A 26,640-nucleotide genomic window follows, 5' to 3' on the forward strand; every position below is an offset into this window, starting at 1 on the left:
CATCCTGTGAAGCATCAATGTTACTCTAGGGGCTTACACACTTTTGCTTCACTGTGATCAAGGACTGAGTCCATCAAAAGATTAAAGTCTCTTCCCAATATTATATCATGAGGGGTGCCAACGGCTTGCAACATCCCTTCAAGATCTATAAAAAAGCCCTGATCATCAGCGTTAAGTACGTAAATATTAGCCAAAATCAGACTTTGCCCCTGAATTTCTGATAAAACAATAACGACTCTTCCTAATTTATCATTAAAATGTTTGAGACATTTGAATTGTAAATGTTTATTTACCAATATAATGACTCCCTTTCTCTTACTTGAGCCAACACTAAAGAAAACATGTCCACCCCATATCTTCCCAAATTTTCCAGCTTCCTGCGGGGAAAGATGCGTTTCTTGAAGAAACACTATATCATATTTCTTACGTTTAAGAAAAGAAATAACCTTCCTTCTTTTTATGGGGTGCCCCAACCCATTCACATTCCATGTGGAGAGAGATAGTTAACATTTTGACATTTTGATATAGTAGAAAAAATAAATTGTGTGTCAAAAACAAAATTATACAGATCACATTCCCCATTAGTGAAACAATCAAACCCCGAACTTCCCCCCTGAACAAAAAAAACAGAAAAAAGAAAAATGTGCACATTAACCCCCCGCATGACAGCGCCAACCAGCGACAATCCCTTTAAACTCAAAGAGTCCATGTACGCCTACGAGAGCTCCCGCGACAACTTTGCCATCGGATTGCTCAATCTTGCCTCACAAATTTGTAAGGCAAAATTACATAACATCAAATATTTTGTAAAACAAACCCCAGCCAATAGGCAGAATAAACACAAAGAATGCGTGGACTCATTCACAGAACTGTCTCAAAGGTGTGTTCCTTCACAAAACAAATTCCAGCCGATATAAAGCCGTTCATTTTCCTCAGACAGACAAACTAATCTTCAGTGAGCCAGCTGATGAGTGCAGCAGATGACATAATCATTCCACTGTCCCACGAAAATACTCCACAAATCATACTCCAGCCAACAGGAGGCATAAGCACAAGGAACTGACAGATTCATCCATAACTGTCCCGAAGTAATGTTATTTAACAAAACAAGCTCCAACCGCTAGGCGGAACCAGCACAAAAGGAAACGAAACACGCATCCCAGTTCCTTGGATGGTCAAGAGTCTATTCACTTGGAGGCCGCATAAAAGAATATCCCATGATTTACACAATCCGTCAACTTTATAAAAGACATCCTTTGTGTGGGCATGTAGATATTTTGCGGTCATCCGTTCATTGTAAAAGTGATCTTCCGTCAATGCAAAAGTTTCTTTAAGGAAAAGTGTTAATCCACAAAACAAAAAAAACTCCAGCCGCTCGGCAGAGCCAACGCAAAAGGAAACAAAAATGGCACCCAGCTTCCTCCGAAAGCCAGAGTATGTATAGTGAGTCAATCCACTCACAAGAAAAACACCCAATGGTTACTCACCCATTGTTTCAATAAAAAACATTGCCTGATTGGGACATGTAAATACTTTGATGCCATCCTTGGTGTTTATTCTCAGTCTGGCCGGAAACATCAGAGCAAAAGTGATCTTCCACTGATGTAAGAGTTTCTTGCATTCCTTACACCGATCGCATTTCTCTCTTTTCGAGTTCGCAAAGTCCGGGAAAAAGAAAATATTGTAATTCTTCCAAGAAAGCTTTCCTTTGATCCTCGCCTGGCGCAACACAAGATCTTTATCGGATGACCTCAAAAATTTGGCCAGAATCGATCGGGGCCTATCTCTCTCAGCAGAGCTGTGAGCTGGGACTCTGTGAGCTCGCTCGATTTCCAGCTTGTGGCCTGTTATGTCGAGCAGACTCGGGAAAAGCTCATCTAGGAATTTCACCATATCTCTGCCCTCCTCATGCTCAGGAATTCCAACAATTCGAATGTTATTCCTGCGGCTTCTATTCTCAAGATCTTCAAGCGTTTCAAGAACACGTTCCAAATCAACTTTGGTCGCGGGCAGATTAGCGGCTAATTCCCTCTCTGATGCCTCCAAATAATCGATTTGTTTTTCAACATCTGTCACTCTTGTGACTAGCTCAGAGAATTTTTTTTCCATCGCCGTAATCGATCGACGTATTACAGCGAGATCCTCCAAGTCCGCAAGTACCTTCGTCAGCATCACCGACATGTTGGACAATTGACGCTGGATTCCTTCTCCCGCCCCGCCATCCAAATCGAGTCCCCAGTCCACAGGCCTGTCTGGGCTTTCATCTTGAACCCGTAAGTGTCTTTTAATGTCTCTAGAGCCCAAGGATTTTGACTTCTTTGCCATGTTTACCTCAAACAGTAAATGTGTAACTGGGTGTATCGAATTTCACCGGATTATATCATGAAAATAATTTAAAAAATTAGCAAAGTGCGCAGAGCTGTCTCTCATACGTCTGCCCTTCGCATGGCGTCACCGTACTCTCTTACACAACCTCTTTAAAAATAACAGAGAACATTAACTACTGTTTATCTGTTTACTCAGGGGTCCTCTGAGAAATCTTTATAATCCCATCTGGATAGTATTATCTGTTTTTATTTTTTCACATAATCTCTCCTCACGTATTTTGAACTTCACTGAATATTGTAACTAAAGCTAAATTTCTAACTGCCCTGCCTGGAGTATCATCACTATGGATTTAGATCTTTTACCAAATTTCTGTGTAAATTAACAGCCTAAAAAAAATAATAAAAATAAAAAAAACCCTGCTGAGAAGGGCCACTGTAGTAACTAATGACTCCTTGCCCTTGTGATTGTTCAACTTACTTTTTCTCCTGGACAGTAATCTCCTCTCTGCTTTCAATCTCCTCAGACACTGTATAGTGGGAAGAAAGGAGAACATAAATAAATAAATAAGGTTTCTGGTTGTGCATTTATTTTCACATAATAGTAACACATTTGAGACATATTTTGCTAAACCATCAGAATCATTTAAAAGATATTAATTTAAATACAATAAAGTTGTATATGTCAGTGGTTCCCAAACTCGGGTGCCACCATGACTGGCTAGGTGTCACGGAACTGTGCTCAGTTCAATATTTTAATCCCCAACGATGTTAAAGTGCCAGCAGTACTGAATACTGACACAATTGGGTGCCTGCATGCTGTTTGACTACAGCCGGCTGCTTTCAAACGCTCAAATGAGTATGTCTGCGTGTGCTCTATGTAGCGCTCATGTCTCATGGTGATTGCAGCTTATGTCTGCGTGCGCTCTATAGAGTGCTCCTGTCTAGAGAGTGCAGCTTTAAATCAGTATGTATATCTAATAATCACACAGTAAAGATTATTTCAATAATGAATGTAGTTTTATTTTGCATTAGATAAATGTTTTAATGCTTTTATATTACAATTTTACAAAGGGTTGACAAATACCAATGATACCTAAACATTTTTAAACTAAGTCGCGTTTAAAAAAGTTTGGGAATCATTAGTATTTGTCAACATTAGTTAACTCAATAGTTAACATGAATTAACAATGAACAATACTTTCACAGAATGTATTACTCTTGGTTAATGCTAATTTCTACATATACATTTTAGCATTAAATTTTTTATATGTTAACATTAACATAGTTAATGCATTATGAACTAACTATGCATGACAATAAATATTTTTTAAATTAACCAAGATTAATAAATGCTGAATAAAAATATTATTAATAATTGTTTATCCAAGATGCCTTATGCATTAACTAATGTTAACGTATAGAAGCTTTTTGTAATGTGTATTCAATCATTTGAAGCAAAGGTGTACCTTTGACAAGCAGGTAGCAGGAGGTGCTGATAGTTCCAGCCTCACTGGTAGCAGTGCATGTAAAGCGACCACTATCTTCAGCAAAGGCTTCGCGGATCACCAAGCGGGCATAGCTATTTTCATAAGTAATCTGGAAATCAATGGAGTTCTCGATTCTATAATCCTCTCTAAACCACATAATGGCTGGGATGGGGTGGCCTGAAATCTGGCACTCCAGAGTCACAGACTCTCCCTCAGTGACAGTCACGTTTTTCAAACCCTAAAGAAAAATGCATCAATTTTTATTTAGTGATTCTTCAGGGTGTAAAACTGATGCTAATAAAAAAAACACTTACCGCTATCAAGGTAGGTGGCCTGACAGGCTCTTTGATAGCTGAGGGGATCGCTGCAGTCTCAACAACCTGTGGAAAAATAACATTTGTTTCCTTTCCTGACCAAAAATTTCTGTACGTTTTATTTGTTAGCTAAAGGGAACAAGAGATGTTAAAAAGGGAAATGTTCCTGTGGATGAAAAAAAAAGATTATAAGATTATGAAAAGAAGAAGTCTTCAGTTTAGCAGGTGAGTTCTGTAAGGAAAATGGTTAGCTGTGAGGCATCCATCATTAAGTGATACCAACCGCATAAGACTCCATTAGATAAAGAATCACTCTGGTGGTTAGCTTTACGAGTGGGCAACATGTCAAACTACAAACCTGGGTGTGCCACTTTTCGCCAGTAAACGAAACGCCTATCTGTCTGTGTAACTCTGTGTCAAAATGCGTCTGATATCTCTCTGCAGTGTCTCTAAACGGAGGAGGTGTCAGCTCTGGGGTCACACGAGTCTCCACGATCTTATCTGTTGGAGGCTTGACGGGCTTGATGATCTTTTGAGCAGCAGTTGCTGAGGATAACTCTTTTTGTAGTGTGGCAATAGCAGAACCTGCAATTGAAACCTGACCAACCCAAGAAGAGCAATGTTACCAAAGAATAACACAAATTGAAGTCACTTCTGTTTAGCCACACAGAGGGGAATCGTCAGGAAATTAAATTTGAGATGGGTGGTGTGAACAAAATTAATTTGTTAGCCATTCTATAGACAGGTCATGTACTCCAATGGTTTAATGAATTCTAAGAGTTTGATGGACAATCTATGGATGTTATGTTTAAAGTTATTGTGAAACTTGAAAATATGGTAAGGGGGGAGGGGGTAATTGGTTTAGATTGGTCTGGATTGGTGACAATTTGTTAGGGGATAGTGATACAGTGTAATGTTAACATTAGGTCTTACTCATTCAATGGGGTCCAGAAGTCAGAGGCCACTAAGTAAAATGCTTCTATTTTGATTTTACCATTTTAATGCATATTTTTACCATTACAAATTATAGGTATGTATAGAATGTATAGGTATTTAGTATGTCCCTCTTTTGTTTAAAGCTTGCACTCAAGCTAGCATAGACTCTACAAGCTTGTGTAAAACCTGATGATCCATGTAATTCCAAAATGATTTGAGAATGTTCCAAAGAGCATCTTGTGTGCAAGTTAACGTACGATCTACAAATGACAACATAGTTAACAATGACTTTACTTAACTTGATTAGTGACCTATAAAGTGTGCAGAACTTCAAAATATTTGTTCTTTGTGCAACAGCATTGCATTGTTTAAAAATATATATATATATTCTAAAATCTAATTAAAATCTATTTAAAATTAAAACTTTGTTCTTCTTTTTTTTTAAGGTTTATTGACAGATTTTCAATGTGGTCTCAGACTTTTGGACCCCGCTGTACATTAATCTACTGAAGAATTGAATAACTGTATTTCAGGCAAGCAGGACAACAACTAAAATTTAGATTTCAGATTTATTTCATTTGGTTCATACAGTTGGTTAAACACTTTAGAGAGGAGAGGTTTTTATTTCACTGCTTGCCTGTAATCACCAATTCTTACCTCATAGCTATGATCTGCTTTTGGTACAGTAACTTTTGATACTGTAAAATGTGGAACTGGGGATGGTGCAAGGCCAATCTCCACCTTGGAGCTAGCCTCTGTAGTTCTTTGAATCTATTGCAAATCAACAAAATAATATTTGAAAGCAGATATTCAAGAAAAATAAATCATGTTTACGTTATCATGTTTTACGTTATGCTTCTAACCTGGGTAATGTGTACACTTTGCTTAGAGGTGGAAGTTGGCATTTCAGGGGGAATTAGCAACGACTCCTTTTTACTTGTGACCTGTTGCTTAGTGGCTAGCATTTCCTGCTGTCTTATATCAGCCTCTTCCTCCATTTGAGCCCCTTCAGCATGCGTGGGCTTTCGTACACGTGCATAATCGACAGCTGCCAGCACAGTGGCCACAGCCTCTGCCTTTTTTCCATCACCCTGGCAAGAGCAACCATTCATCATTTCATTTTCAAGCACATATGTATAGACAGAATCCAGCCTTGTCAAAAAATATACAGCTTATATACAGTAAATGAAAACAACAACATGGGACAAAAGCTGGAAAATTAACCACCCATTGATGTTGTGTGCTAAATGTTAGTGTGTTGATAACTGTGAAAAGTGATTGTTTGGGTAAAAATTAACATGGCTTGCTTGTATCTTTATTACACAGCTCTCTGAAATATTGGATTCTGATTGGTCAATTGTGTCATTCTGCAGTCAAATATGTTTCATGACTGCTGAACTGTATAATTGACCAATGTGCCAAGCAACTAATTTCCTAAATAGATGTTTTCACTTCTTTCCTATAACTCCACAGCTGCTTCCTTCTTACATAATAAAAGAAATATAAACTCAAATCAATATTTAATGTCCACTTAATCCTCATCTACATGTAATTTAATTGAGTGAACTGTCATTTAAATTCATTTTACATTCATCTAATCTAAGGGGCTGTACATTATCCCTTATATATTTCATCTTTGTCTATCCCTTATATATTTCATCTAACTCCTTTGTCTAACTCCTTTGTCTTTAAAATAGCTTTGAGCATATAGAACCTGCATTCCAGAGCTCTAAAAAATAAAAATAAAATATATCTTTTCAAATGTTGCCCTTAAACACATAAACAGAAGGTGTTCTTTGTAAAACAAAGCAAAAGTGAATGGAAGATAGGACAGATGTTCTAAACTTCAGCAGCCTGTACAGTTGGTGGCAAAGGAGGTTTGTATATAAGGTGTTATGAGCTCAATAACAGCCATGCTTGGTGTGATCTCTTATGATAATGGGGGATAAAACAGTAGGGGAAAATAACTTATTCAGATGACTGCATCATACAAGATAGGGTTGCTCCGATACCAACATTTTGGCTTCGGTACGATACCAGGCCTGGTACCTCGGTATCAATACTACAGTAACTCGATACTTAGGCAACACATAAAAAAACCTCAGATTTTTGATGAAATTACACAGAAAATTACTTGTCTAAAAGAACTGCATAAAGTCTTATAGATACAAATTATGCCTTTTCTGGATTTTTTCTGGATTCCATGTTAAATGTTTTAATTAAATGTTATGATCAAATTGTGTTTAATTAAATACATAATGTGTACAGCTTTAATCAAATGAAAATATAATACTTTTCAACAATATATATATATATATATATATATATATATATATATATATATATATATATATTATTTTTGGTAAAAAAATAAAAAAGATGCACAACAGAGCTTTACAGTATTAATGAAAACAATCTTTGTATTGACACGTGTGTGTTTGGTGTGAAATGGTGCATATGATCCAGCAGTGTGTCCATGTTAGGGCCGCTCCGATACCAAAATTTTGGCTTCGGTACGATACCAGCCCTGGTACCTCAGTATCGATACTAACTTGATACTTAAAAAAAAAAACTCAGATTTTTGATGAAATCACATAGAACATTTTTAACAAAAAGAACTGCATAAAGTCTTATAGACACAAATTATGCCTTTTCTGTTTTAATTTTTCTGGATTCTATTAGGGATGCACCGATACCACTTTTTCTCTTCCAAACCGATTCCGATATCGGAAATCTCAGTATCGGCCGATACCGATACCGATCCAATACCTGTGTTGTTTTTTGCATAATCAGTTTAGAATATCTTTACATTATTGTGTGGAAATAATTGGGTGTACTCTTTAATATGTAAAGAAACACAAACCTCTAACTACACATTTTTTCAATATAAATGTATAGCTTATTAAGAAAAACGTTATTGTTAACTAGTATACTGGATAATGTAGCAGCAAAATTAACAGGAATTCCAGTATAAGTCAACAGTAGAAAAGAAGCCGTTTTTTTTTTGTTTTTTTTGCAATTATTTTTCAACTTGTATCTGGACTTTAAAGGATTCAGATCTCTTTTTTGTTCAATTTAGTTGTAAGATATCAGCTCACTTTTCATTCACACAGTTATTTTTTGGAACCCATTCAACTTAAATATTAATAATATATTATAATAGTAATATATCTCAATCGTGCACCTTTTGTCACGGATCCACCAGCCTCTCTCTTTCTTTCTTCCTCACTGCCATCAGCGCTCACTCTCCCCTGAGTTCTGATTACACGCACCTGCATATCATTAGTGGATAATCAAGGACTGCAAATACACCTCGCTTTCACACACACTCTTTGTCTGTTCTCATTGATAGTATCTCTGAGATGCCACACCTTTCTACTATGTCAAACATACCTTTGTCTTCATTATTGGCTGCAAGTATCATAAGACTGTTTTGAGTTATCTGTTCATCGTGTCTATACCCTGTCTGGATACTACTCATCTGCTGTTCGCCACTCTGCTCAACTGGATTCTTCACAATGTTTACATCTCTGTTTCAATCATCTGTTCAATAAACCCTGCTACTGAGTTCATATCTCTGCCTCCGTGAGTCCCTCTGTGACACCTCTAACTTTTAAACCCTTACGCTTTTATTTTGACATTCTGAACTCTCCAGGAAGTCCTGTATGTGTCTGAATAAGAAGCAAATTAAACTACTGTGAACTTGCATACAAATAAATTCTGGTAAAAAAAAAAAAAAAAGCACCTCCAGTACCACTCTAAATGCATATTATAAGTGAATTGAACTACTGAGCATCTACATCTGAGATGTTGTTCGTAAGTAGCGCTCAAATATTGCACACTGCGTGAAGGCTAAAAATAGGCACGCATGTGTGTGTAAACAGAGCAGCGCCATTCAATAACGCATTGGAGCTGCATGTGCATTTTATATATTTACTTATTAACACAGCCTTTTGTGATTCGCAGAGCTATTGCACGTCAAGTGGCTTTGAATAACATGCACAAGTCATATTAACTACTTTAATTGTGTTTTAATGGTTCTTTTATGTCATTTTTTGAGCTTGACAGTAACAAACATTACTAACACACAGTATCGGATTTGGTTCAGGCTCGTTGGACCGATAACCGATCCGTTTAAATATGTCAGTATCGAAGCCGATACTGATCCAGGTATTGGATCGGTGCATCCCTAGATTCTACATTAAATGTTTTCATTAAATATTATGATCAACTGATCACAAAGTATAGTCAGGAGATTACTGATGTAAAAAACTGCACATCACTATTTTAAAAAAGTAATTTTTGATCAAATCTAGACAGGCCCCATTTCCAGCAGCCATCACTCCAACACCTTATCCTTGAGTAATCATGCTAAATTGCTAATTTGGTACTAGAAAATCACTTGCCATTATATCAAACACTGCTGAAAGCTATTTGGTTCGTTAAATGAAGCTTAACATCGTCTTTGTCTTTGTGTTTGAGTTGCCACAGTATGCAATAGACTGGCATGTCTTAAGGTCAATATCAGATCAAAAATGGCAAAAAAGAAACGGCTTTCTCTAGAAACTCATCAGTCAATCATTGTTTTGAGGAATGAAGGCTATACAATGCTTGAAATTGCCAATAAACTGAAGATTTCATACAAAGGTGTGCACTACAGTCTTCAAAGACAAAGGACAACTGGCTCTAACAAGGACAGAAAGAGATGTGAAAGGCCAGATGTACAACTAAACAAGAGGATAAGTACATCAGAGTCTCTAGTTTGAGAAATAGACGCCTCACATGTCCTCAGCTGACAGCTTCATTGAATTCTACACGCTCAACACCAGTTTCATGTACAACAGTAAAGAGAAGACTCAGGGGTGCAGGCTTTATGGGAAGAATTGCAAAGAAAAAGCCACTTTTGAAACAGAAAATCAAAAAGAAAAGGTTAGAGTGGGCAAAGAAACAGACATTGGACAACATATAATTGGAAAAGAGTGTTATGGATCTTAACCCCATTGAGCTTTTGTGAGATCAGCTAGACTGTAAGGTGCATGAGAGGTGCCCGACAAGACAGCCACATCTATGGCAAGTGCTACAGAGTATCTGGACAAACTGACAGCTAGAATGCCAAGGATCTGCAAAGCTGTCATTGCTGCACATGGAGGATATTTTGATGAGAACTCTTTGAAGTAGTTTAAGAAGTTAAACTCTAAAATTTTTTTCAAATGGTAATAATAAATTGTCACATTATTAATGTCCTAACTATACTTTGTGATCAGTTGAATGAAATGAACTCTTTCCATAAGAGCAAAATTTGTACATTATTACAAACTTTTGGCTGCCAGTGTGTATATATATATATATATATAAAATTTTAGGTAAAAAAAAAAAAAAAAGATGCACAACAGAGCTTTACAGTATTAATGAAAACATTAAATGAAAACAATCTGATTACCTGAGGTAAAAGGCTGCTGTGGCTGAATCACAACATACTGATATTTAGTACACTTGCTTATGTGATATTGCTTACAGATAATAATAATAATAATAATAATAAAACCATTTAATATTACATTATTGTTACTATGAGTATTATTGTTACTATGAGTATTATTGCGGCTGCTTTGAATATTACAATTTTATACAGTAGTAATATTTTTCTGTTAATGTCTTCAATTTCATGAATCCAGCTGAACAGAGCTCTTATTTCAGCGGGACTTTATTTTGAAAAATCTTTGAAGTTATTTCTATTTGTGAAGGTTGTTTATATCAAGCTTCCTGCGACTCACGGGCTGAAATATCCGAGCTCTCTCTGGAGAGAGTTCATTTGAGAGTTCACAGCCATTTATACACTAAACACACTGCTCTGCAGCTCTGCAGATGGATACTGTTGGACACACTGCATGAAAATAAAGCATTAGCAGTGTGTGTTGCATTTGTGTGTGTGTTCGTGTGCGTGCCTGTGTGTGTGTGAAGGAGATGACAGGGCAGAGAGGCGCCTCTTATTCATACTGTGGCGTGCAGCGCATGTGACTGTATATTATTTCATTAAATGGCATCTCTCTGCTGTTTAATGATCACACTTGTCCATATAGAAGATTTTTATTATTATTTTCAAATGGTCTTTGATTTCATCTCAAAACTCTCACATTACATTAATGGCAGCATATTTTAATATGGTACCGAAATTAACAAGATGATATCGTACCATTTTACATTTTTTTGTATCGCAATATTTCGTTAGTACCAGTATACCACGCAACCCTAATACGAGAGGAAGAAAATTATTGTTTCACAAATAATCATTTGAAATCCAATATTTTTAGTTTAGTTGGTATAAGATGCAACTAAGTTAGTTTAACCCTTTAGAAGTGTGTCCATAATTGAAATATTATTCTCCTATAACAATGCTAGTGGTTGAAACATCAATACTGATGTTTGATTGAGTTGTGACATATTCCTCTTTAAATTCTTTATGAAATATCTATGAAAATGTGAGAAAAACAAAAAATTGTTGTAAACAAAAGAACATTTTTGCATTTTAAAAGCGAAATAAGAAAGAAGTGATTCGTGAAAAATGGGAGTGTTAAATTTGTTTTCCTGAAAAAATCTTTGTGGATTTAGTGGAAACAGAAAAATGGGGGTATGACTTTGTGATGGGTGACCACAGCACTAAATGACCAAACTACCTGCTCATTTGTAGATGTTATGTGTACTGCAGTTATGCCAGTTTCAAAACTGGGCTGTTCTAGAGAGCCACTGAGCAGCATACGACTACGAGCCTGGTCCACTGCTGCCACCACAGTGACAACAGCTAAACTTTTCTCATCCACGTTTCGCTGCTCCGTTTTCACGCGCAATTAGAATTAGCTTGCATGATATCATTAGTGTTTATCATGTAGAAATTACAACCATTACAGACAGAGAAATACATCACCAAAAATATTTGGACACTTTTGAACAGGTCGGTCACACCAAAACATTTTCTTAATGTCATTATAATAGATGAAAATATCAAACTAACATCAATTTTCTTTTGCCATTTTTTCAATTATTTTTAACTAACTGGTCCCAGTGTCATTTTTAGTAGTCGTATGAAGTTTGTTCCCTCAAGTTCACATGGGCATCTTAGCAGAGTAACTATAGACATGTTCCACAAAGTTAGACAACCATAGAGTGTCCAGATACTTTGTCTTAATTTTTAACACAATAACCATTTCATAAAATGTTTCAAAATTTGAAAGATGGACAGACAGAAAGACCGACAGACAGTGGGGCCACTGTATAATTGACATTGTCAATTAAACATTTACATGAAACAAAAACTTAAGAAAAGGAAGTGCTGGCACCACTGAATAAGTCTTTGAATTTTAACATGCAGTCAGATTCAACGCAAGCCTGTCTCTTGGGAAATTCTTTACCTCTTTGATGGCACCAGCTTGTTGCTGAATAGCAACAGAGCCCTCCCAGCGTTGTTCCATTTGGACAGAGGTGGTCTGGACTTGTGTTACTCCTGCAGTCATGCTGGTGTAGCTGGCTTCTGAAACATAACCCTCCTGTTTCCATGGAGGCAGGACCTCAGAGGTTTGTGCGACCTGTTTGCGGGTCATCACAGGGGACTTGACAGGTCTGATTGGGGAAACAGACAGTCTCATAGAGGGAGACACAGCTCTGGAAAAAAAAAAAAAATGAAACACATGAAATTAAATGAATCACAAACCTTAGTCTTTGAGTTAGTGCACAATAAAAAAAAAAAAAAAATTTAAAAAAAGGGAAGAAAAAAGGGTGATATTATGCTGTAGTTACCTTAAGGAGCCCTTGTTAACCTATTTAACCTTTTAAATTGACCTTTGTTGGTGTAGTCAGGTTGAGTCATATTGAATAATTTTGACTTGAATAAAAGCAGTTAATTTAGATCATGTTACCATATAAAGCAAATTTTTAGGTTACCTGGTAAAGCATTTTTTACAGTATGAGAACTTTGCTGAATATAGCATTATCCTAAACCACAAAGAGCAAAAAGGCAAAGTTGTCTCTCAAGTGAAGTGCATCACTATAGAGTTATTACACTAGAAATGGAAGGAGGACATTTTAGAAATAAATGTATTCCTACCACTGTTTGGGGGGGAAACCCATTGTATTTTTAAAAAGGTTTATTTTTCTTGTCTGCAGTGCGAAGAAAATAAAATGTAGCCGACTGAAAAAAGACAATTTTAAGACCTTGCAAAAGCCCCTAGCGGCTGTTTAAGTTGTGTGCAAACCTGACGAACGCGCAGTCGCGCAAGCGGTAAACGTCATCCCAACTTCCGCCTATCAGCGTATCCGTTTGGTAACGTTCACATTATGTAATTAATATTCAATATCCAGACGCGCCAGTCACCTGGGCTGCGTTCCATTTCAAATTTGTATTCCCTTCCCTCTCAAACTTAACTCTGTCTCATGGACTCGGATGTACGTCACTGCTTACATTGCGCGAGTGTCCACTACTGGCGGAAGAAATAAAAATGGGCAAACAATAAACCTAACATCATACCATTTAAAACTGAACTGATGCATTATATTGAGACTCTAAAAGATGCAAGAAATAAAAAAGCAAAACGAATGTATAGAATACTTGAAAACTTTTCTCTTGTTAATTCATTTTAAGTTATCCCCTGACTTTATTTGGTTCATTATTATTATTTGTTGTTTTTTTTCTTCTTCTTTCTTTCTGCTTTTACTCTTTGATGCTACTATGATTGTAATAGTGAGTTCATTGTGATCCTCTGTATGTATATTATGTTGTAAGTGTTCTTGTTCTGTAATAAAAAATTAATACTGGCGGAAGACGTGCAATGGGTTTATCTTAGGGTTGTTCGATTCCAGAAATTTAGGAATCAACTCTGATTCCTGGTTTGGAAGAGTCGATTCCAGACAAAAAAATAAAAAAATAAAATAAACAGGAGGAAAAATCAAATCTCATAACAAACAGCTCACTACTAAGCGTTCTTTGCACTATTTATAATAGCATGAATGACTTTACTATTAATAGGTTCATGCTAAATTTAAATCAGGGCCATTTAATTTAAATGCACATACACTATATGGCCAAAAGTTTGTGGACACCCCCTTCTAATTAACTAATTTGGTTACTTCGTTAAATCCAGTAAAGAAAAATCTTAATATTTCTTTATGTAATGGCTTGGGCTTTGTGTGCTTCCAATCTTGTGGCAACTGTTTGGGGATAGCCCTTTTCTGTTCCAGCATGACAATGCCCCTGTGAACAAAGTGAGGTCCATAAAGAAATGGTTTACTGTGTCTGGCGTGGAAGAAATTGACTGGCCTGCACAAAGCCCAGACCTGAACCCCACTGATCACTTTTGGGGTGAACTGGAACAGCAACTGTAAGTCAGGCCCCATCGACCAACATCAGTTCCTGACCTCACTGATAGCCTTGTGTCTGAATGAGAGCAAATCCCTACAGCCATGTTACTACATACAGTATAGTGGAGAGCCTTCCCAAAAGAGTGGAAGCTGTTATTACAGCAAAGGGGGAAATTGATGCCTAAGGTTTTAAAAATCAAATGTTCATCAAGCACATATGGTGTCCACAAACGTTTGGCCATATAGTGTACAAGTGATGCCTTAATCACATGAGATAAATTTGAAGGAAGTTTGAGTAGATGTGCCTGTATTTCGAAGAACTACCACAAATAATCTTAAAAGCTTCATTAAAAACGTCTGTTATCTCTCATGAGTTCTTGTTTAGAAAGAGATTTATATTAGAATGTACAGTAACTGTCCACTACCATTAATACACTGAAGAAAATGTCCAAACAATACACTTCAGTTTCATTTAACAATCCAGGTCGTTGTACTAGTTTATTTCAGATTTAAAATATATATACAGTACTGTGCAAAAGTTTTAGGCACTTCTGAAAAATGTTGCATAGTGAGGATGTCTTCAAAAATAATGAAATAAATAGTTTTCATTAATCAATTAACATCATACAAAGTCCACTGAACATAAAAAAGCTAAATCAATATTTGGTGTGGCCACCTTTGCCTTTAAAACAGCCCCAATTCTCCTAGGTACACCTGGACACAGTTTTCTTGGTTGTTGGCAGATAGGAGGTTCCAAGCTTCTTGGAGAATTCACCACAGTTCTATCTATTTAGGCTGTCTCAATCACTTCTGTCTCTATATGTAATTTCAGACAGACTCGATGTTCAGTGGGGGGCTCTGTGGGGGCAATGCCATCTCTTGCAGAGCTCCCTGTTCTTCTATTCTAATCTTTCCTATTTGCAAAAGTAATGTTTGGGAGCCTAAAATGTAGATTTCCTATTGACACACTAAAGCTTAAGATATAAATAATCATCTTAAGACAAAAGTTTTTGTGAAACATCTTAAGAGCCTAAAACTTTTGCACAGTACTGTATATATATTTCATAACGTGTATTTAAAATGTTTGTTTTTGAATTTGACTTCATTAAATAATTTTAATGTAAAATTGTGTAAAAGGTAGGCTAATTAAAATAAATATATATGCAAAAGGTTTTAAAATACTATAAAAATGTTGAGAACGAGAAGAGAAGCGTTAGATTCTCGCTTTTATAAGTGCAGCATGTTGATCAATTAAACTTCAACATACTAATTTATGTGAACTGGGAAGCTAACTCAACTCTGCCATCTCCTTGTTGCAGACTTGTGTTGTAACATCGGGGAAGCTGTTATTGTATGCCAGTTTACTGTCACAAATTTGGCATGTTTTTTGGGTTTAATCCAAATACCGTCAGACTATACAGGTCTGGAAAGCAGATGTGCTGAAGGGCTTGTGTGGTTGCTTCATACTGATTAACAAACGGAGAGGATGTATAGATGCTGACGGACTACAAAAGACACAGTCAGGTTGATGATCGTTAAGATGCAAAAGTTTTATAATTATTTTGTGAATTGTTTAAGTGATATTAGGTTCCTGAAATGTTCAGTGATCGAGGAAATAAACACAGTCCGAAAATATCAACCGGTTTCCCCAAAAGGTATCGACTCCAAAGCAACGTTTTGAGTCGATTCTCGATTCCCAACGCCTCGGAATCGATTCTTTTTGGAATCGATTCCCAGCCCTAGTTTATCTGGAACAGCCTAAACCATGGGTCGGCAACCTTTTTGACATGGAGTGCCATTTTTTATTTCACTGGTCAATGGCTGTGCCATTTTTGAGCGTGGGCGCTCTCAGGTATGTGCAGGCTGGTGGCGTGTGGGCATCACAGCCCATTTCAGCACTGATTATATCAGATATTACACTTATTCTATGGCATCTCCTGGCAGCATTTAATAAAACAAGGTACAATTGCTCCAATCCTGCAAATAAAACTTTCCCCGAAGGAAGTCATTCAGCTGCTCCATCATGACAAGGTGGGCTCCATCAAGATAACGCGATGGACAGATCAAGATATTGGATAGAAACGCAAGGATTCATATTTTCCTTGCATATTTTTGTGCACTTAAAAATGTGAAAACCCAGCTATTGTTAATTGAGAGGCCATCATGAAATGTTATTACAATTACATTCTCCTTGTCAACTCCAGATTAACAACCAAATACGTAGAGCGTCCCGCCAATCACATTCCTTCAAAAACAATTTGAGTTTCGCTATTGTTTGAAACATCTGACCAACTTTTATTCAGTTTGTATTTTTTTCTGATGTATTTTATTTAGTATGTAATATAATTTTGTTATATTAGTGTGTGGTTATTTTTCCCAATGTATTTTAACATAAAAATACACACAACACCTTTCATTTAGAAATGATGTAACAGAGAATTCGTATTGAAATTCAGGTAATGTTAGGGTACGCAGTGTGCATACTCTGCATACAGGCAGAGGCGCCACTGTCTTTATTCATAGTTTTCGAAACAATGTTTTAGATGTAATTATTAACAAAGATACAGTTGAAGTCAGAAGTTTACATACACCTTAGCCAAATACATTTAAACACAGTTTTTCACAATTCCTGACATTTAATTGTAGAAAACATTCCCTGTCTTAGGTCAGTTAGAATCACTACTTTATTTTAAGAATGTGAAATGTCAGAATAATAGTTGAGAGAATGATTTATTTCAGCTTGTATTTCTTTCATCACATTCCCAGTGGGTCAGAACTTTACATACACTTTGTTAATATTTGGTAGCATTGACTTTAAATTGTTTAAATTGGGTCAAACATTTTGAGTAGCCTTCCACAAGCTTCTCACAATAAGTTGCTGGAATTTTGGCCCATTCCTCCAGAGAGAACTGGTGTAACTGAGTCAGGTTTGTAGGCCTCTTTGCTCACACATGCTTTTTCAGTTATGCCCACAAATTTTCTATTGGACTTTGGTCAGGGCTTTGTGATGGCCACTCCAATACCTTGACTTTGTTGTCCTTAAGCCATTTTGCTTTGGAGGTGTGCTTGGGGTCAATGTCCATTTGGAAGTCACATTTGCAACTGAGCTTTAACTTCCTGGCTGGTGTCTTGAGATATTGCTTCAATATATCCACATAATTTTCCTTCCTCATGATGCCATCCATTTTGTGAAGTGCACCAGTCCCTCCTGCAGCAATGCACCCCCACAACATGATGCTGCCACCCCCATGCTTTAAGGTTGAGATGGTGATCTTCGGCTTGCAAGCCTCACCCTTTTTCCTCCAAACATATCGGTGGTCATTATGGCCAAACGGTTCCATTTTTGTTTCATTAGACCAGAGGACATTTCTCCAAAAAGTAAGATCTTTGTACCCATGTGCACTTGCAAACTGTAGTCTGGCTTTTTTATGGTGGTTTTGGAGCATTGGCTTCTTCCTTGCGGAGCAGTCTTTCAGGTTATGTCGATATAGGACTCGTTTTACTGTGGATATAGATACTTGTCTACCTGCTTCCTCCAGCATCTTCACATGGTCCTTTGCTGTTGTTCTGGGATTAATTTGCACTTTTCGCACCAAACTACTGTAACGTTGGGTACTTGGAGAGGAAGGGAGAAGACGCAGGAGTGGATACTTTCAGTCTTTTAATAATATACGCAGGAGTGGAAACAAACGCTGGAGTGGAACAAACGCTGGAGTGGAACAAACTATAAAGCTAAACATAACAAATAACAACACAATGTAACACTTCAAGGACTGACAAAGGAATGTACAAAACAAGAGGGTATTTATACAAACAAGGGCAGATGATGGAATGGAGGACTGGTGAGGAGGACTGGAAACAGATGGAGGTGATGAGGGCAGTGAATTCTGGGAAATGTAGTCCAGGGGAAAACATGAGGGAGACAGACTGTGACAACTATGTTCATCTCTAGGAGACAGAATGCGTCTCCTTCCTGAGTGGTATGATGGCTGCATGGTCCCATGGTGTTTATAGTTGCGTACTATTGTTTATACAGGTGAACATGGTATGTTCAGGCGTTTGGAAATTGCTCCCAAGGAAGAAGCAGACTTGTGGAGGTCCACAATTTTTTTCTGAGGTCTTGACTGATTTCTTTTGATTTTCCCATGATGTCAAGCAAAGAGGCACTGAGTTTGAAGGTAGGCCTTAAAATACATCCAAAGGTACACCTCCAATTCAGTACACCTCCTATCAGAAGCTAATTGGCTAATTGTCTAAAGGTTTGACATCATTTTCTGGAATTGTCCAAGCTGCTTAAAGGCACAGTTAACTTGTAAACTTCTGACCCACTGGAATTGTGATAGTCAAGTAAAAGTATAACAATCTGTCTGTAATTAATTGTTGGAAAAATGACTCATGTCATGCACAAAGCAGATGTCCTAAACGACTTGCCAAAACTATAGTTAAATCTGTGGAGTGGTTAAAAAATTTGTTTTAATGACTTCAACCTAAGTGTATGTAAACTTCTGACTTCAACTCTTTATATAAATATTATATATAATTTGTATATATATATATATATATATATATATATATATATATATATATATATACAGTATATTAGAGCTCCTTGTGTGTGTATATAAATATACATCAGTTTTGTGTATATATATATCTATATAAAACTGGTCAAAAGTTTTGAAACACTTGACTGAAATGTTTCACATGATCTTAAGAATCTTTTGATCTGAAGGCGTATGCTTAAATGTTTGAAATTAGTTTTGTAGACAAAAATATAATTGTGCCACCATATAAATTTATTTCATTATAAAACTAAAATGTAATAAAAAAAAAGTTTTTGAAATTGATAACTTGGACCAAATAATAAAGAAAAGCAGCCAATAAGTGCCCAACATAGATGGGAACTCCTTCAATACAGTTTAAAAAGCATCCCAGGGTGATACCTCAAGAAGTTGGTTGAGCAAATGTCAAGAGTACATGTCTGCAAATTCTAGGCAAAGGGTGACTACTTTGAAGATGCTAAAATATAACACAGTTATGATTTATTTTGGATTTTGTTTAGTCACAACATAATTCCCATAGTTCCATTTATGTTATTCCATAGTTTTGATGACTTTACTATTATTCTATAATGTAAAAAAAAGAAAATATATAATAAAGAATGAGTAAGTATTTCAAAACTTTTGACCGGTAGTGTGTGTGTGTGTGTGTGTGTGTGTGTGTGTGTGTGTGTGTGTATATATATATATATATATATATATATATATATATATATATATATATATATATACATATATATCTTATAAATTATTATTACATTTTTCTATTATTCTAGTCATAAAATGTATATAATTGTATATTATATAGGCATTTAGGCCTATGTAAATATATTATAATATAATTTACATTGTATATAATAATATATATTTATAAATAATTACATTTATAGAAAATGTATACATAAATCTTTTTAGTTATTTCTAAATATAAATATACATATTACATTATTTAATATAATAAAACTACCAGTGCTGGGTAGTAACAGATTACATGTAATCTGGATAACGTATTCAGATTAAAAAAAAATAAAGTACTTGTAATTAGATTAAATTACATTTTGAAATACTGGTAATCGGAATACAGTTGTTTTTATAGATTTCATGATTACATATTTACAAGGCAACAGCAGTAAATTGTTAATAATTTATTGATAATTTTCATATCATTATCACCATATTCTTACCCTGAAGCGCAATAGTCTCACAGATGAACATTTTGAGCATGTGCTCCTTTTAAGTTACAACAGTAAGATATGCACCTCAGCTAAGGAATAGGTGATGGACTATTACTAAGTTGTAAGGGTTAAAAGTAAGTGTGTCAGAGTTTTGAGCTGTTAGCTTTGACCTAGTGATGTCATTGCTGTTTAATATATATATATATATATATATATATTACTTCCTCACCAATGGTGTGCAGCTCACACATTGAACTGCTTCAAAGGATCTAGTGGATGCCGTATCTAAGGGTCCTGCCCGCAGGTTACACAAGTTCAACTGCAAAATGTGTAGCAATATGGAACAAAGCCCATCCCTCTGCTGTTGCTGCTGATGCAGTGGAGTCCACTGCATGAAACTTGACATAAAACATGACACAATTGTTCCTTGTGTGACTCGGTGGAACTCTGCTGTTCTGAAATATTCTGTTCTTTTAGAATATACTTGCTTTTAAAAATATAATATCATGCACCTCAGCTTTGGAATAGGCATTGGACTATCAGTAAGCAGTAAGGGTTAAAACAGTCAGTGTTTTTAAATGAAAGCTTTGACCTAGGCAACATCGTTGCTGTTGATTTTATGGTCATTAATGTTCGTAATGCTGCTATTGTTTTTTGCACTAAAATGAACTTGATGTCTCAATGTTTGGAATTATAAACTTTGGCCATGCACTGTCACTGCTATTAGATTAAATATTTATTTAATTAATGTGATGTTTAATGCACTTTTTTTACAATGTCATAAAGAGCTCTTTTTGTGAGGTTATTTTTTGTTAGTAATAAAGAATGGACTACATTTTCTTCCTCTTTGTACTTTTGTGTTAAATTGATTATCCTACTCAAATGCATGTGACATAAATTAAAATAGAATTAGGTTGAAAGTAATACAAAGTAATACAAAAGTAATCAGATTAGATTACCCCAACAATCTATGATATTACATTACTGATTGCATTTTATTGTCATGTAATTCAGTACCTGGTTACAATTACCAAGTAATCCGCCCAGCACTGAAAACTACATATAATAAAATAAGTTCAATAAGAAATGTAGTTTTTAAGCTTTGGAATGGTATCTCATATGAGTGTATCCAAGACAACTTGGCATTAAAAAATGTGTCATACTATTGAAGAGAGGCTTATGATATTTATGATGTGTTTTTCGGATTGTAGTCACTTTACCTGACAGGTGTGGGCGTAGGACCCTTAACATGCCTCACAGGTGAGGGGGACTGTTGTCGAGCACCTGCCACTTTAGTCAGTTGTGAAGGTGGGGATTTGGAGGTTGGTTTAGGTGGCACACGAGGTGGGGTCTTATGTGCCAGCTGCTGGGTCACAACACCTCCCTCTACTTGCATTTGCATCATGGATGTGGCAGAGGCCTCATAATGAGCCTCCATTCTCTGTTAAAAGAAAATAACAATGACTTAATGAAATGAACTAAGGGGCAAAAGACACTTTATTCTGCTGTTTTCTGAAAAACTGTTGAGACTGTCGCTCACCTTCTCAACTCTAGTCTGTCGGGTTTGTGAAATCTGAGAGGCTGAAATGATTGTTTTTGACTTCTTTGCAGGTACGGCTTCTTCTTCACCTGTGGATCATAAATAAAATGCAGACTGAGTCATGTATTTCAAATAAAAACTACAGATATACCTAGAAATATATTTTAGTAGTAAAAATATACACTTTCCTTTATACATTCCTATAAAATGTAAGCTAAAATCTTGAGGTCAGTTAAAATAAAGTTCATGAACATGTTATTTGTCAACTACCCATTTATATCCAGGCAATGCTAATCTTACAATCAAATGCACTGCACCTTTTCTTTTGCATTTAAAAATCATACCCTGAACAAGCAACTCGGCAGTTGAAGTTGCACGTCCACTGCTGTTAGAAGCATTGACAGAATAAGTTCCAGAATCTTCTGGGAAGGCCTCAGCAATCAACAAACTGTAAAGATCTCCTTCTTGAACAATCTTAAAGTCAGCAGAGCTCTGAATCTCAGCTCCCTCTCTGTAGAACTTCACCACAGGTGTAGGGATTCCTGTAACTCGAACATCCAGTCTCACTTGGCTTCCTTGTCTCACGGTCATACTTTGTAGTCTCTGAATGAAGTTTGGTGGCGCAGTTTCAGCTTAAAAAAAAAAAAAAATGAACAGTAAATAACAGTAAAGTGGCTGCATGTGTTTTCTCAAAGGGGCTTGCCAGACTTAATGACAATGACTAAATAAAAGTCTAAAAGGAAGTCTGTAAAATAAATGGTAGTTTAATTAGAAAATCTCCACTTTTCCACTAAAATGTGCAAGCAAATTTAGTGCTATATAGGTCATACTGAGAGTGTGATAAAAAATTAAACACATTCCACTCCATACATTTCCAAAGAAATGATAGCCATCATCTTTAACAGTATCACTGTGACACTGAGATCTTGACCATAACTTCTATAACAAGTAACAGACATTAACTTTATGAGCTGAGCAGTTAATCCACATACAGTATTTGGTTACTGTATGACTCAGAAGCACCAACAGACCAAATGCATTAATGTTTTACACTGTGAGAGAATTCATGACTCTAGTATGAAAAGGATTATAACTTAAATTGTAAGCTAATCAATTTCATTATTCAAGTGTATAAGAAACTTTATGCATTCAGCAAAGCATAATGAACATTTTACTATGGTAATGTTAACTTTAGTAACTATAGAATTTTTGCATAACAAATTACCATGGTAACCATAATTTCTGCCAAGGTAGTACAGTTATTGTTACTACTGTAAAATTATAATGCAATCTCTTTCAAACAGAGCAAGATGCTTTCAGAAAATATATGTCATTTTGTTAATTGTGGCTTATACAAAGTTCCCCCTGCTGAAAAAAAGAAAAGAAAAACTAAAACCAGCCTAAGTTGGTTTACAGAGCTAAGATGGTCTCCCAGCTTGGTCAGACTGGACTGTTAACTGGTTTTAGAAGGGATTAGTGCACATTTTAGCTATTCAGACTGGGAGACCTTGTGGGAATGTTTTGATAGCTACCTGTAACCAGTAGTTCAGCGGTGCTAGTAGCTTGTCCAGCGCCATTGGTGGCTCTCACAGAAAATCTTCCGCTGTGTGCGGCTGTCACAGCAGGGATCATCAGAACAGCGCGGCCATCGCTGAATGAGATCTGAGCGCCGGGCAGAGCGGCAGCAGTAAGAACCTGGCCATCACGAAACCAGCTCACCTCTGGAACTGGATTACCTGTGAGGAGAGGTTGATATTTTCTCTGCTGAGGCTGTTGAAACTTTATGGTTGAACTTCAAAAAGAACTAATTCTAATAAATTACCTTTAAAGACCAAAGATTTAATACATAAATATATTTAAACAACAATATGTAACATTATATTTATATAACATTTTACCTGATCTTTAGTCATATTCTGGTGATATATATATAATTATATATAATTTTTCATGAATTAAGATAAATTCATAAATGTTAAGTCATGGCAATACTCTGTAGAGTAAGTTAAATGTCAACATCCCTTCAACATATTTCACTTGCTGACAATTTCCACTAAGGTTAAATGAGGTTGCAATCAACAAACTGTATTTAGTACTAAATAATTTTACATTGGGGCAATGGAATGGCAAACTGGAAACTTTCTTACCACTAACTTGAGCTTCGAACGTTGCAGCACTACCCTCAAGTGCCACAACGCTCTGAAGCGGCTGTGTAAATGTTGGTGCCTGTGTTGACATGGTGGAAGGCACCCTAAAGAAAGATATAGAATAAAGTCGATGTAATTACATGGAGCCCTGCAAATAATTTTGTATAAAAACTGAATTCAAAAGACATAATAAGACAAACAGTGTTTTTTTTAGCTGCTTCTAAACTAATTAATCATTGGTGTGATCCCTGACCACCTGGTTCAAACTGGCCTGTCACTTGAGAAATCAATGGCTCCATTGGGTATAAGGCCAAACACTTCAGCTTCGTATCAACTGACAGCTCATGGACATGACAGTAACAACTGGTGCCTGTGGACTGCGATGGGCTCTTTTTCTGGCATGACACATAATTCAGCATAGCTTTCCACTTATAACTTATTCTCAGTAAGGCAGACCTGCATCATCAGATCTTGTCACATATACTAAATCTGTCACTTGTTGCATCCTTATTGGCTTTTTATTCAAAATCAGTGTGAATATAGTATTGAACACCAAAAACGTTTGAGCCATAATTCACAGGCATTTGCATTTATATCATGGAAAAATCACTCGCTATTTTACAGGTTTAATGTAAAGCTGAAACACTATTTGTAATAAACAATACATAGTTCCATAATCATGATTGTCTGAAGAAAAAAAGGTACTTGAAGCGAACTGGTTTATAATTAGAATTTGAAATGGCTGACAGGAACTGCTAGATGCATGACCTTTACCTAAAATAGATAGGATAACATACGCCCGGGAAGTAACATTTATATCTAATAGATAATGTATGGTAGTTACCTCCATTGCTACCACAAAGAAAAGTTGTAATACTTAACATAATTAAATTCATCAAGACAAATCCAAATTAAAATCTGATTAGCATATTTCATGTTGAGCTTTGTTCCAAAAGACACAATCACATACAACAATAGCTGTTTTCTTTGCACCATTTTAAATATAAAGACTAGCCATCATATTTAATGGTCAACAATTTGATCTAGCTTCTCATTTGTTAAAAACAAACCAACAAATTACTAAAGAGGGATAAAAAATGTACAAAATCCCATGAACAGCTTTCTCAAAGCAACAAGTCAATGTTATAAACAGGCTTATTGATATCAAATGTTGACATATTTTTTAAAGCAAGTTCTTGTTGACATTTATAATTAACCCTACAGATCAAAAAGTTTAAAGTGATTAAAATAATCTATTTACACTGAAATAAACTTCCTAAGCAAACGAAAACCTAGTGTCACAAAAGGCAGCCTCTAAAAATAGTCAGTACTAAGCCTGATTGACAGTCACCATGTGGCACAATCTGGGGGGTGCAACTGATAGCTCTGCTGCTGATTCCCTTAAAAAGACATCATGGCCCAGCTGGGACACCACTCTAATGCAATCACAGGCTATTCCTGGCTTAACTAAAACCATTGCACAATTTTATAATCTTCAGGAATGAAAAGTCTCAGGCCAAAATCAAATGCCGTTTTAAAATATTAATTCAAATTGTTCAACATTAGTCTCCCTTTCCTCAATATTTCTCAAAGAGAAGATCATTTTTTATAATAACACTCTCTTTATTGTTAGAATTAAACAACAAAGCATCAGTAGAAAGCATCTCACTGGCACAGGGGTACAAGAGCACAAAGCATACTTACTTGTATCCACAAGAGTGCCTTGAATTGGAGGGACGGAGCCCTAGCTTTTGTCTTCGGAAACAAAGTCCTTATCCAGATATGACTTCAGAATACACAGTGTGAGAACGGTTGAGCCTCAAAAGATCCCAAAAAACAAAACTACACAGGATCTTTGCCGTGTAGTTTTGCTTTTTCCCTTGCAATCCCTACACCCGAGGCAAGGCTGGGAATGCTCCAACTGCTCAGAAGTGCTAACATGGTGGTTTTACTTTATATACCCCTTTACAAATCAGCATCATCACTACATTGTCATGCCCCATTGGCCATCCCCATTGAGGCATCATGGGAGGTGGTCGCCATTTTATGCAACTTCACACCTGTCACCCACTTTACTAAACATAAACCAGGCTACATTATCACAGGGTGGCAGAAATCCCCCCACTTATTAGGAAACAGGTAAATGCCCCTTATTAAGAGCTACTTTTTCACTTGCTTTATCTGATAAATTCATCAATCACTGTAAAAAACAATAATCCCTTATACTTATATATATTTACTTATACTCTTCACTTGAAGAACCAAATGGGGAGAAGAGCTGTTGCTGTCACACAGATTCAGGGTCTACCCCCATTACACACATGTTGTGGATGAGATAAATGTCTCAAGCCCAGATCACAGACATCTACTTTTCTTTTGTTTATCTGTAGATTGAGGCAGAGGGTGATTATATTAGGCCCTACAACATTTTTAACAGCAGAAAAAAAATAAGATTCTGAGTTTTACCCACATGCCGACTTCACGTGTGATCATGTTGGTTTTGAGGCTAACTATAATTGACAAACAAAACCATTTTAAAGATAGGCAGTGACACGTAAGGTTGGAATCTGTGACTAGTGGTGGAAAGAATTTGTAAGCGTTCACTTTTGTCAAACCAGAATCTAATGACAAAATGTGATACATGCAACCATGTTACTAGTAAGTTATTATAACATAATAAATGAAAAACATAAATTAAATATAATTTACTTATACGCTATATATATTTACATTTATGTATTTGGCAGACGATTTTATCCAATACAGTGCATATATTGCTATACATTTTATCAGTTTGTGTGCTCCAT

At 36.1% G+C, this 26,640-nt stretch overlaps 1 protein-coding gene across 1 annotated transcript in view; it reads right to left on the reverse strand.

Moving 5' to 3' along the window:
* ttn.2 (titin, tandem duplicate 2) overlaps positions 1 to 25,725 on the reverse strand; it is a 200,547-nt gene extending 174,822 nt beyond the window's left edge. Inside the window, exons 1-13 of the mRNA XM_051709102.1 lie at positions 25,538 to 25,725; positions 23,834 to 23,937; positions 23,219 to 23,422; positions 22,031 to 22,318; positions 21,687 to 21,775; positions 21,367 to 21,587; positions 12,471 to 12,720; positions 5,928 to 6,140; positions 5,722 to 5,835; positions 4,487 to 4,726; positions 4,129 to 4,194; positions 3,794 to 4,052; positions 2,806 to 2,854 (exon numbers count right to left, since the gene is read on the reverse strand). Coding sequence (XP_051565062.1) covers positions 2,806 to 2,854; positions 3,794 to 4,052; positions 4,129 to 4,194; positions 4,487 to 4,726; positions 5,722 to 5,835; positions 5,928 to 6,140; positions 12,471 to 12,720; positions 21,367 to 21,587; positions 21,687 to 21,775; positions 22,031 to 22,318; positions 23,219 to 23,422; positions 23,834 to 23,924 — 2,084 coding nt within the window. The 5' untranslated portion in view covers positions 23,925 to 23,937; positions 25,538 to 25,725. The remainder of the gene's footprint in view (positions 1 to 2,805; positions 2,855 to 3,793; positions 4,053 to 4,128; positions 4,195 to 4,486; positions 4,727 to 5,721; positions 5,836 to 5,927; positions 6,141 to 12,470; positions 12,721 to 21,366; positions 21,588 to 21,686; positions 21,776 to 22,030; positions 22,319 to 23,218; positions 23,423 to 23,833; positions 23,938 to 25,537) is intronic.
* Positions 25,726 to 26,640: the final 915 nt, after the last annotated feature.

Source organism: Myxocyprinus asiaticus, chromosome 10 (genome assembly GCF_019703515.2).
Source record: "Myxocyprinus asiaticus isolate MX2 ecotype Aquarium Trade chromosome 10, UBuf_Myxa_2, whole genome shotgun sequence".
Taxonomy (NCBI): domain Eukaryota; kingdom Metazoa; phylum Chordata; class Actinopteri; order Cypriniformes; family Catostomidae; genus Myxocyprinus; species Myxocyprinus asiaticus.